This window comes from Poromitra crassiceps (genome assembly GCF_964638095.1).
Source record: "Poromitra crassiceps genome assembly, chromosome: 30".
In the NCBI taxonomy this organism is placed as follows: domain Eukaryota; kingdom Metazoa; phylum Chordata; class Actinopteri; order Beryciformes; family Melamphaidae; genus Poromitra; species Poromitra crassiceps.
The window spans coordinates 13,275,400-13,287,907 of NC_139652.1; the positions used below are offsets into that span (position 1 = coordinate 13,275,400).

General features: G+C 44.7%; 1 protein-coding gene across 1 annotated transcript in view; it reads left to right on the forward strand.

The window, feature by feature from the left end:
* appl2 (adaptor protein, phosphotyrosine interaction, PH domain and leucine zipper containing 2) overlaps positions 1-12,508 on the forward strand; it is a 29,367-nt gene that overhangs the window by 13,493 nt on the left and 3,366 nt on the right. Inside the window, exons 9-19 of the mRNA XM_083663143.1 lie at positions 241-323; positions 632-784; positions 2,673-2,861; positions 3,036-3,078; positions 3,348-3,404; positions 4,453-4,547; positions 7,128-7,286; positions 7,523-7,575; positions 8,362-8,536; positions 12,019-12,055; positions 12,178-12,333. Of these exons, the coding sequence (XP_083519269.1) occupies positions 241-323; positions 632-784; positions 2,673-2,861; positions 3,036-3,078; positions 3,348-3,404; positions 4,453-4,547; positions 7,128-7,286; positions 7,523-7,575; positions 8,362-8,536; positions 12,019-12,055; positions 12,178-12,333 (1,200 nt within the window). The remainder of the gene's footprint in view (positions 1-240; positions 324-631; positions 785-2,672; positions 2,862-3,035; positions 3,079-3,347; positions 3,405-4,452; positions 4,548-7,127; positions 7,287-7,522; positions 7,576-8,361; positions 8,537-12,018; positions 12,056-12,177; positions 12,334-12,508) is intronic.

Genomic DNA, 12,508 nt, shown 5'->3' on the forward strand with positions numbered 1-12,508 from the left:
ACACCATGCTGTACTTTTCATCACGTTTCCTGGTACCTCCTAACCTCCATTGTAACCCAGTCAAATAGATGCTACATGTCGTTAGATTCTGACAAACATAGCTTGCCGTTACCACATTTGATGTCCCCTGTGAGACTATAAAGATGGGCTGCATACAGCACATCATGTGTCTGTGTCAATGTCTCTCAATCTTTTAAGGTGAACAGTCTTTTTGCTCTGATTTTACTGTCATTTCTTTAGATCGGCTTCTTCAAGAAAGGCATGGAGCTGGTGTCAAAGAAGATGGACAATTTTCTCTCCTCCGTGTCCAACATGACTCAAAAGTAAAGACTACCTTATTTATGTTGATTTTCAAGTGTGTGTGCGTGTGCGTGTGTGTGTGTGTGTGTGTATATATAGAGAGAGTGTGTAGATGACGTTTCGTGGTGATATGATAAACATAAAGTGTGGCTTGTTGTGGTAGATTCTTAAGAGGGAGTTTGAAATTGTTCTAATTTGATGATGTTCTGCACACACACACACAAATATCCATCTCCAAGTCCATTTTTGGTGTAACCTCTCCCCCTTATTTTATTTTATTTTATTTTATTTTATTTTATTTTATTTTATTATAACCCTGTATCCTCTGTAGCATCCAGGCCCAGCTGGATACTGAGGCAGAGGCCATGCGTATGGCCCAGAGGGAGTATCTGTCTGTGGAGGACACCGTCTACATGCCGGACAAAGACACCGAGCCCGTCAACCGCACGCTTATCCAGAAGGCCGGCTACCTCAACATCAGGAAGTAAGTGAAGTTACAACTCACTTATGGCCTTGGTCTCAGATCCAAGGAAACTTTCCCATTCAGGTAGCATTTCTTCTATCTAGTCAATCTTTTCAGAAGGGTGTGACACACACAAAACAAATAAAGAATGAACATTGAATTTTGCCCCCTCTCATGCATCTGACAATTCATTTTTTTGTTATGGGTTTCATTTTGGGGCAGCGGAGAGAACGTTTTGTCTGTTTGAATTGATAAACACAATTGAGTTTTGTTGCTTTTCTTGCTTCAACTGCTCAGAATAAATGCGAGCGCAGTAAACGATAAGTCTGTCAAGCCCGACAGGGTGGGTCAGGTAACATGTTGGCAGCGTGCGCCGTCAGCTGATTGCAGGGTGGATATATGAGGGGTGGGGAACGTCTTTAATGGCGTCGGGGGGGGGGGCAGAAGTGCCCGCTCGCGTTGTGATTTAGTGAAATGCCAGCGCTGTCAAACACCACCTCTGCCTCATATACATCTAAAGTCTCTGACAAATGTCTGTGACAGCAGAGAAAAAGCTTTTCTGCAGAATGCCATTCTGTTTAATGGCAGCCTCGAATGCAGCTTGTCGGATGGAGCTCAGCTGTGTTTGTCGGATGGACCTCAGCTGTGTCCACAGAACATTTGCCATTTCCAATGGTTCCTCAGCATAAAGGGTCTGAGTCACCCAGAGCAGAATTAGCCTCACAGCTCGAAGGTCCTGGGTTCGATTCCCACCTGGGACGCTGTGAACGCTGAAGGAATGCGAGTGCCCACCGCCCGGGTGGGGTCGTCAAAAGGGCCTTTCTGTGTGGAGTTTGCATGTTCTCCCCGTGCCTCCCGGGGGGTTTCCTTCATATAGGAACCCCCTTCACCAAAAACATGCAACATCCTGGTTGCTAATGTAGTTCCTCCTCTGGTCGTTAAGGGCGCCTGTTCGGAGGGAGGGGAACTGGTTGGAATAGCGTGAACCTCCCACATGCTATGTCCTACCGGTGAAGCTTCCCCTGTCAGGTGAAAAGAAGCGGCTGGCTAACTGCCCATGTCTCGGAGGAAGCATGGAGCCAGTTTCGGCTCTCCCCAGATCGGCAGAGGGTGGAGCAGCAACCAGGATAAATAAATTAAATTAGCATAAAAAAAATGGGGATAAAAATGGGATAAAAAATTTGGAAAAAAAAAAAAAAGCTTTAATTGCTAACCCACTACCATCCACTCATAACAATGTATATTCACCTTATTATTTGCCCATATCAGGACACTTCTGCATAACGTCATTTTGTAATCGTCTTTCCGTTTTAGACTTGGAAGTAGATTACGCTTACCGTAATCATTTTTAGACTTGCCAAAAAGCTATTTTCGAGCAGAAAAAACAGTTTTAAAGTTTGAATATTTTTTCGGATGAGAACGTAACATTCCAAATATGTGACCAGTTGGTCTAGCTAGTCAACCCCTAATGCTACTACTAGTACTGGCAATGAGAAAACACTGTCGACGTGCTTTTGTAACCAACGTTAAATGCCGACCGGGTACAGCCATCGGCTCCTCGCAGCAGTAACGCTCTGAACATGTAACTGAAGCCGCAGTGTAGCTGCTGAATGGTGCCAAACTTCATTCATAGTGACGTTTTGTTTTGAAATTGGCCGCCAACTAGCGCTGAACCGGAAGAACAAATACAATCGCGTCGAACACGGAAGAGAGAAAAGTGGGCGGGGCTGCATGAGGTGAATATGTCAATGTGTATATACGGTATATGTGTATATATAACAATGTATATATGTGTATATAACAATGTATATGCCACTTTTGGCAGCACAACCACAACATTTTGTGTTTCAACATCTCCTCTCATGACCCTGACCTTGATCTTCTCTTTCTCTTTTTGTCTGCGCTCCAGTAAAACGGGCCTAGTGACCACAGCCTGGGACCGGCTGTACTTCTTCACCCAGGGAGGGAACCTCATGTGCCAGCCGCGGGGGGCGGTGGCGGGCGGCATGGTGCTGGACCTGGACAACAGCTCCGTCATGGCCGTGGAGTGTGAGGACAGACGCTACTGTTTTCAGATAACCTCCCCCACAGGCAAAACGTACGTACAGTTCTGTCAATCTCCAACAATGAGAGTAATAATTATATGAATGAGATGTTGGCTATATTGTATGTGCTGTGCAGACTGCAGAGAGCTGCTCCAATGCACTCAAAGGTCACTATACTTTCGGCCATTTCTCCTCTTCATTCTCTCTGTCGCCATCTTCACTTCTAGATCAATGATTCTTCAAGCTGAGAGCAAAAGGGAATATGAGGAGGTAAGTATCACTTTTAACCACTGCTTCTTCTGATCTTCCCTGTACATTTTACATCTACTGTAGGTCTGAAAAATCTCTGCTGGTGGCAGTATCAGTCGTACAGCCAAAGCGGCGCTGTCCAGATTCATTTTGCGTGTTCTTCACATTGGTTTTTGTGCTTGGACACATCTGACTGGGCCTGTCACAACTGGTATCAGTCATATGAAGGGGCTTGTGTTGTTGGAAGCTTGGGAAAGTCTTAATGTACGTCTCTGCATTTTCCTCCTCAGTGGATCTGCACTGTGAACAACATCTCCAGACAGATCTACCTGACCGACAACCCAGAGGTAACGTATGCTGCCACACACACACTCTCACACCCGTGCATGCACTCAAACTCTCTCTCTCTCTCTCTCTCACACACACACACACACACACACACACACACACACACACACACACACGCAAATACAAATGCAAATACAAATGCAAATTCAAACAGGCACAAACTAAAGCAAACATCTAGGAACCCGGCGTGAAATCATTTTATTGACCTTGGTAAGTTAGACCTTTAACCACGTTGCTCTGATTTGATGTGTGAGACATACTGTACAGTAATGCTTTGTTTTTACACATTCAGAGGGCGTTAATGATCAGCACAGAATATAGAGCACTTATTATCTGTCTGAGGGACATCGAAACAAACAGCTCTCATCTGAACTGTGTGTCTGTCCTGTCCTGTGTCTCAGTCCCAGATTCTTTGCTTGTTTGCAGGAGGGTGTTCGCTCTGTCATCTGGAAATGTTTATTCCCAAAAAGCCAAGCCTGAATCACGTTTTACGCATGTTTTAAGCTTTGTTTTACGCACAAACAATGTCTCGTCTGTGAGAATGCTGTTAGCACTGGAGATTAGCACAACTTTTGCTCCTGTTTGCTCCCCTGTGTGTGTGTGTGTGTGTGTGTGTGTGTGTGTGTGTGTGTGTGTGTGTGTGTGTGTGTGTGTGTGTGTGTGCGCGTGCGTGCGTGTGGGGGGGGGTGCATGGACCTCCCTCATTTGTATACAAACAAATATGTTTGCATTCTGTTAGCACTCCTCTGTCTCGTTCCTCCTCTCTGTGCCTTGTCTAATTGATTTATTTGAAATGGAAAGGACCATTCTAAATCCTGTTTAAATGAACTAGCAACTAAATAGAATAAAGCAACACGGGGTAGAGATTAGAGATAATCCTTGATAAGATCCTCTATTTCATAATTGTTGTTTTCAATTGAAGTATATATATTATAAATTGCACACTAATCCTTGCTCTGATTTCACGTAAACGTTTTGAGGCAAAACGGCACCCTCTTGTGGTTTTGTATATGACTCACACACTGATGCAGAAATACTTCTTGGCAGGCTGTGGCCATCCGGCTGAACCAAACAGCCATCCAGGCGGTCACCCCCATCACCAGCTTTGAGAAGAGACAGGAAGGCTCCCCCAACCCGGACAGGTCAGCCATGCTGCTCATACAAATGTTGAAGATACAAAGTTCCATTTTCATAACGCCACATATCCTCACCTGAAGTTCAATCACTCAATATCTGGTCTCAAAAAATGTAAAAAAAAACAAAAAAAAACGAGGGGGACTGTTAATGTCCTTTTTAAAAAGTAGCATAATTTGTTTTCGTCGTGTGCTCGTAGCCATTTTGAGAGTGTATGTGCCACTGTTTTAAATTTGTAGACGTCTCAATTTAGGATATATATACCAGCAGCTCTCAAACCTTTTCATGTCAAGAACCCCTAAACTAACTGACACAAGACCACCAACCCCCATTTGATAAGATTTTGTCCCAGGGTCCCCCATCTGATAAGAGTTTTGCTTTTAGATGTTTTATTACAGAAAGTATATGAAACCCATGACCAAAACAGTCATACATTCTGTCACTGTGTTACTTATGGATGGTATTGTAGTGAAAATAAATTATCCCCCTTTTTGCTGGGGACCCCCTGGAACCCCCTCAAGGACCCCTGGGGGTCCCCGGACCCCAATTTGAGAACCACTATACAATAGGGATGTCACGATACTAGAATTTCGACTTCGATACCGGGTTAGGGTTAGGGTTAGGGTACCCAGGAAAATATCGGTACTCGATACCATTTTCGATACCATGCGGCGGGATGACAACACATCAAGAGGCATAAAAAATAAACCAAGACTTTGACCTTACACAGCAGCTTACACCTGCTCTACTCATCAGCCTATCAGAACACAGCAGATTACACCTGCTCTAGTGATCAGCCTATCAGAATACTTTGAATTTGTTGAAGCAAAAGATACCCACCAATGACAGGGAGGGAGAAATCAGTGGTATGTTTGGTTTTTCACTGCTGATATTGATACAGTTGCACACACACACACACACACACACGCGCGCGCACATACACACACTCGAGTACCTTTGAGCATAAATAAGACCAGAATCGCAAAAGCTTCATCAAAGCTCTCAGCCGACACCCCAAGAAACGAACGAGCCCGTTTTACAGTAATCCAGACTTGCCCGAGAGCGGCTGCGGAGCCAGCAGCAGCAGCACAGACGCAGGGAGGAGTTTGGACACACACACACACACACACACACACACACACACACACACACACACACACACACACACACACACACACACACACACACACACACAATACAGTATACAGACTTGCCCAAGGGCACCCATAATCACAGGCACGTGAGGTGGTTCTAAAAATCCATTTATCTCAAAACTCTCTGAAAATCTCTGAAACCATGCTGTACTCAACGGCTAATATCTACATAACTACTAACTCTACAAACTAACTCTTTTAGACAGAGAAAGCACACATTCTATTAGTACTTTTGTGAACTTTGTGTTCACAAAGTCAAAGCAGAAAAGAATCCTCGGCTCATGTAAAATGAGCCAGAATCCTCAAAAAAACCCTCTGGCAGAAGCTAACTACAGTATTGAAAAAAGGCTGGCAGTGAATGTGTTAAAATGTAAGGCATTAAAAAGTATTTTTTTATTTTATTTTATACACTGGCTTCCCTCTTCATCATTTCTATCTCTGTGATAATGATTATGACACATTCTTTTTTCCTCACCTGACAAAGGTCTCCACTACCACTCGCGTCACTTCTTAAAGGAGTACATCAGACTTTTGGTCGGCTTACCCATTAAGCGATGAGGACATAGACCCCCAAATCAGCCATGTGTCCCATCCCCCCGTAGATGGTTTGCTCCTGTGCTTCACACTAACACTTAAGCATTCGCTATTTGAGCAATAATAGACTTGTGTTAGACAAGGCAACAAGACTACCCGTTTAGTAGTGGATTTGATCACAGGGCCTGTAGATGTGGCCTGGTTTATTTTTGGAACTACTTTAAGTGAGCAATGATGTATTCATCTGCTGTGTAAGTGATTTTTAGTTGTACAGTCCCCTATTTTCTATATGATGATAATAGTCCCATATAGTACATTACATTGTACTATATATTATACAGTATAGTATAGTATAGTATATTACATTTACCAGCTCAGTGGCCTTGTGGTCTGAGTGTCCGCCCTGAGACTGGGAGGTCGTGAGTTCAATCCCCGGCCGAGTCATACCAAAGACTATAAAAATGGGACCCATTGCCTCCCTGCTTGGCACTCAGCATCGAAGGGTTGGAATTGGGGGGTTAGATCACCATGTGATTCCCGAGCGCGGCGCACGCTGCCGCTCACCGCTCCCCCAGGGGATGGGTAAAATGCGGAGAACAAATTTCACACATTGTGTGACAATCAGTGGGACTTTACCTTACCTTTATCTTACTTAGTAGAGTTACTTACTCGGCCACATAGCATTTAAGATTACTTACCATTTGGCTTTAAAGTGATCCTAAAATGTCAAATTTTCTTGCGATAATGAAGTAATCTACTATGACTCATCACAGTGTACTGTATGCTACAGGGACAGTGTTGTCTTCACTAAACGGGCAGCTCTCCTCCAAAAGCTCTGCGCATTCCTTTAAACTCGTCCTCTCTGCCTCTGTCCATGTATGTCTCTGTTTCCTGCTGTAGAGCGAAGCCAGGAGGAGTACAGGCCGGCGGCGGTGCTGGTTCTCAGAAGACGGGTTCTGCTCCGGAACCGGAGGACCTGATCGCCCCCGGGACGCCCATTCAGTTCGACATCATGCTGCCAGCCTCCGAGTTCCAGGACCAGAACCGAGGCGGGGGGAGGTGAGGGCCGGGCTTTAAGTGGGCCAGGAAGGAGTGGGCGGGTGTTTGTGTCGTTGTGACAGAGGGACAGAGACGACATGCGGGGTGGGTAGACGAGGATAATTTCCTGAAAGCCGTCCCCATGATGATGATTATATCATTTCCAGGAAGTAGGATGCTTCTTAATAGCTCAAGGCAGGGCTTTAATTGTTTGGGTTTTTTATTTTTTTGTCGATGTGTGTTCCCTTCCCCGACAGGCGTACAAATCCATTTGGAGAGACGGATGATGACTGTTCCACAGAAAGTGACGGTAACCATTTTCCTCGTCCAAATGCAATTTAACGAAGCACATCCACTCGTTCCAGGACTATTTCTCATGTCAGCTTCATCTCTTTGCTGTGTGTTTGTGTATGTGTTTACCTACCTCTGTGTTTGTACCCATGTATGTGTTTACCTACCTCTGTGTTTGTACCCATGTATGTGTTTACCTACCTCTGTGTTTGTACCCATGTATGATACATGATATAGATACATGATGTATCTATATTTACCTACCTCTGTGTTTGTACCCATGTATGATACATGATATAGATACATGATGTATCTATATTTACCTACCTCTGTGTTTGTACCCATGTATGATACATGATATAGATACATGATGTATCTATATTTACCTACCTCTGTGTTTGTACCCATGTATGATACATGATATAGATACATGATGTATCTATATTTACCTACCTCTGTGTTTGTACCCATGTATCTATGTTTGCTGTTTTTCTGTCTCTGCCTTTCTTTCTTTCTTTTCTTCTCCCAATTGTACTTGGCCAACTCCCCCTGCTGTCCCGGTCGTGGCTCCACCTCCCTCTGCCAAACTGGGAAGGGTTGTAGACTATATATTAGTTGTAGACTATATATTATATATATATATATGGTTATTGCATATAATGAATAAATAAATAACAATAATGGAAGATGGAGCAAACAGAACAATCTCAAATTATAAATTGCAAAGTAAAAGTCCTAGTGATAATGGAGTCATATAAATGTCCATGTACATGTGTTTGTGTTGCGGGTGTGTGTCTTTGTGCAGACTCCCTCCTGCAGCAGGTGTTTGCTGTGAGATTCCTGGGCTCCATGGCGGTGCGCTGTGGCGACAATCAGGACGTTATCTACGAGGCTATGAGGCAGGTGCTGGCTGCCCGAGCTATCCACAACATCTTCAAGACCACCGAGTCCCACCTCATGGTCACCAGCAGCTGCCTCAGGTACGAGCTATCCACAACATCTTCAAGACCACCGAGTCCCACCTCATGGTCACCAGCAGCTGCCTCAGGTACACTCCAGAAGAGTTACAAGCATCGTTCTTATGAATACCGCCTCTCAGAACACTGCAGACTCCACTGAATCAACAGTACCATTGCAAAGTATATGAGTGGTGATGCATTCATGTAGAAATTTATTTTTAATTTACCAGGAATATTCCTACTGAGATTCACAATCTCTTTTACAAGGGAGTCCTGGCCAAGACCGCAGCATAAAAAGTTTCCCATAAAAGAGCAAACAACAGACTTGTAACAAAACGGCAAAATACATCAATTAATGAATTAGCAGTGTTCAGTAACAGGACGTGTGCATTCAGTGGTCAAATCATCCTTAACTCATTGAGTGCCATGGACGAGTATGTTCGTCATTTCGTTTGGTAACGTAGAGTGCCAAGGACGAGTATGTTCGTCAATTGCGTTTTTTGACGGTGGGACGTGGATCAAAGCCTCAGGCATCTCCTGTACAAATATGGGAGCTATTGAAGGTGTATAACCTATTTTACGGACTCATTAGGTGGCGACAGTGCTCTCCAGATTACAGAAAGGTCCGGAAAACAGGAGGAAAAAGCCGTGATCAAAGAGAAACCGATGCATGCTGCAGCCAGAGCCATATAGATTGCTCTGTCTGCAGCTGACGTTGTCTGCGAACCGCAGTCAATCCGCGCCCACAACTGAGCTCCTCTGCCTTTGTCTGTCTGCATATAGTTTCTCCACACGATTACCCGCCAGAAAGGCAGCACCCGACGCCGAAGGGCCAAACCTTTCCCTGCAGTCCGGTTTGGCATTTCCGTGTCGCGCTGGGAGCTTTTGGTGATATTTTTCTCAGGTTAAAGCTCTCAGCCGTCAGAGCGCTCAACAGCGCCACTCTGGCCGAAAGCTCGGTAAAAAATATCACCAGCACAGACTTCACATGAAAAGAGGCATTTATGAGCAGCGACGAGCTTTCTAACCCCGACGTCGAGAAGCTATGAACCCTTCTTCTCAATATGTGGCTTTGAAATGTTTCTGTGACACTTGTAAATACGTGTGTATCACTGATTTAGACGGCTTGGGAGTCAGAGTCACAGGCAAGTCTATGTACGGAGACGGGACTCTTGTAGGGTAGCATAGTCTACACAGAAAGGAGAAACTGTGCTACTGACGGCCCTGCCTCGTCACACCCCTCCTCAGTCTTACTGGTCCCTCTATGACCTGCTCCTCCTCCAAACATCTCCACCAGCTTTACCACCATGAGCTTCCTCAGCTCCATGCAAAGGCACCTTTGACTAACACCATTTACCACCTGCACAAAGACTGCCCACCAGACAAACATAAAATATATATATATACACACACACACACACACTCACAGACGACGTGCTGACAAGGAGAAAAGTGGACTAGCCCCCAATTATGTTAGGAACAACATAACAACAAAAAGAGTATGGAAAAATATTTGTGTTTCCAGACTATTGTCTATTGTGACTATCTGGCTATTCGTTTTTCTAAATAATAAAATTCAGAATTTAGGAAAAATAAATTGAGAATACGAGCGAGTGTTTTATCGTGTCATCAGAATGTAACATACATGTTAACAGTTGGATTTTAAAACCATTTAGTTGCATAATAAACATCTACTGTAGCTGTATTCCCAACCCAACCCGGTCTCACCCCTGGGGCATCATTATTGCCAACGTGAAGGACCTTCAGATGGTCTGGAGGTCACCTGGCAGTGCTCCCCAGCGGTCTTCAATGTAATAACAGTCTGAGCTTTAAGTAGGTGAAAGTCACACTAGAGAGAAGGGGTGGGAATGGCGGACCCGTTCGAGACCTGGTTCGAACCTAGCCTGGGTAAACCCAGCCCCCAGTGACCTGCTCTCAGACAGACCCTGCTCTGAGAACAGGTCTGAGAGCAGGTCACGTGGGGGCTGGGTTTACCCAGGCTAGGTTCGAATCCCTGACCCATACCATAACCCTAACCAAGTTGCTTTTGTTGCCTGAACCTAGTCTCTCCCCAGACTCAAATATTATGTTGAATCGCTGTGCTCTGCATACTACATAAGTGAGTCTGTGCCACTTCACAGCCACTGCTGGTTTTTGAAGCCGGGTTGAAATTGAATGAGTGACAGGTCGTAGCACCGATGAGAGAGCGGTTAAAAAAAATGGGCTGCACCTCCCATGTCGTCTGATCACAAAGTCATTACTGATTGGGGAAGACTGAATCCACCACTGGCCAATCACTGGCCAAGTGAACGGTTCCCTCCCATAACCAGACGGCTGGGGGTGAAGCGTCCCAGACCCAAATTGCGATGCGAATTTTGACCCACCTGTCAATCACAGCAACAGATGTGTACACGTTGGATGCAAATTTCTGAAAAATCGACCTTGGTCCGAAAAAATAAACACCACAATAACGCCCAGCGAAACGTCGCCGTTGGTATGCATGGTTGCATTGACTGATAATAGGCTTGAAAAATATTATTGACGTGTGAATTAATCACACGGGGGAAAAAACGCCCCTGGTGTGTGAGGACCTTAAGATGGAGTGCTCAAATGATGCTTCAGTCAAAATGTTTTCTGCCAACAATGCCGAGGCAACTCCTTGGTAACTGTTCCAAAAAAGTTGCCCTTCACATCACTGCTTTGAGAGCAGAAAGAGAAAAGACCTTGGAGCAAAAAGTTCTGAAAGTACCATCAAAGCATTTATAGCAGGGATGTCAGAGATACGGCCCGCAGGCCGGATCCGGCCCGCGGGCAGGTTTTATCCGGCCCGCGAGATCTTTTGGAATATTTAAAAAAAAAAAATTTGGGAAATTATTATTATTATTAAATTCGCACCCCATTATCATGAACTATGTGTGGCTAATAAGCAAGCTAAGAGTTCATTCATAAGTTAATTAACCTGCACTACAAGGAAGTATGTCAGTAGGTCATCAGGTGTAAACAAAGCCGCCATGATGCCACGCTGGAATTGAATCGCGCATTTGGCTACCTACCAAAAAACAAAGGAATCAACAAGATGCTGTCGAAAAAGAGAAAGGTTGACACGGAATGCAGGCAGTTTCAAGAGAAATGGAAAGAGCAGTATTTATTTTGTGAAGTAAATGGGTAAATGAGTCGAATTGATTTTAGTAAAAAAAAAAATCCGGCCCCCATGAGGTCTCAGTTGAACAAATCCGGCCCTCTACCTAATATGAGTCTGACACCCCTGATTTATAGAGACTCCAAAAAGCCTGTCCAACCAAACATTCAAAGATGAGTTGTTCTATAACCCATTATCTGAAAAATGGAACGCACTGCAGTGAGTACAGTTGTCGGAAAAACATGTACAACCATTGTCAACGAGGGAAACTCACTAACACAGACTGTTCCACTCAAAAAGAGAAGGACCTGTATAGTATTATTGTCTTCCCATAACCGTCTCCGTTGTGTCATGTCTTCAACAGGTTGATTGACCCTCAGACTCAAGTTACAAGAATAAGTGTAAGTATTTTTAGACTTCTCCCTTTCTCTTTTTCTATACTGTCAGCTGTAGTCGTGTCATACTGAGTACATTACATCTCCCAACTCCGCCCCCCATATGAGTTTTCTCTCGTGCCCCTCAGTTCCAGCTCGGGGAGGTGTGTCAGTTTGCCGCCCACCAGGAGAACGGGAGGCTCATGGGCTTTGTGGTGGAGGGCAGGGACTGGAGCGACGGAGACGAGGAGGGAGAACCCTCCTTTAGCGCCTTTGTCTTCGAGAGCAACACTGAGGGGGAAAAGGTCAATTCACCAAACACTGATTTGAACACTGAGGGGGAAAAGGGTCAATTCACCAAACACTGATTTGAACACTGAGGGGGAAAAGGTCAATTCACTAAACACTGATTTGAACACTGAGGGGGAAAAGGTCAATTCACTAAACACTGATTTGAACACTGAGGGGGAAAAGGTCAAT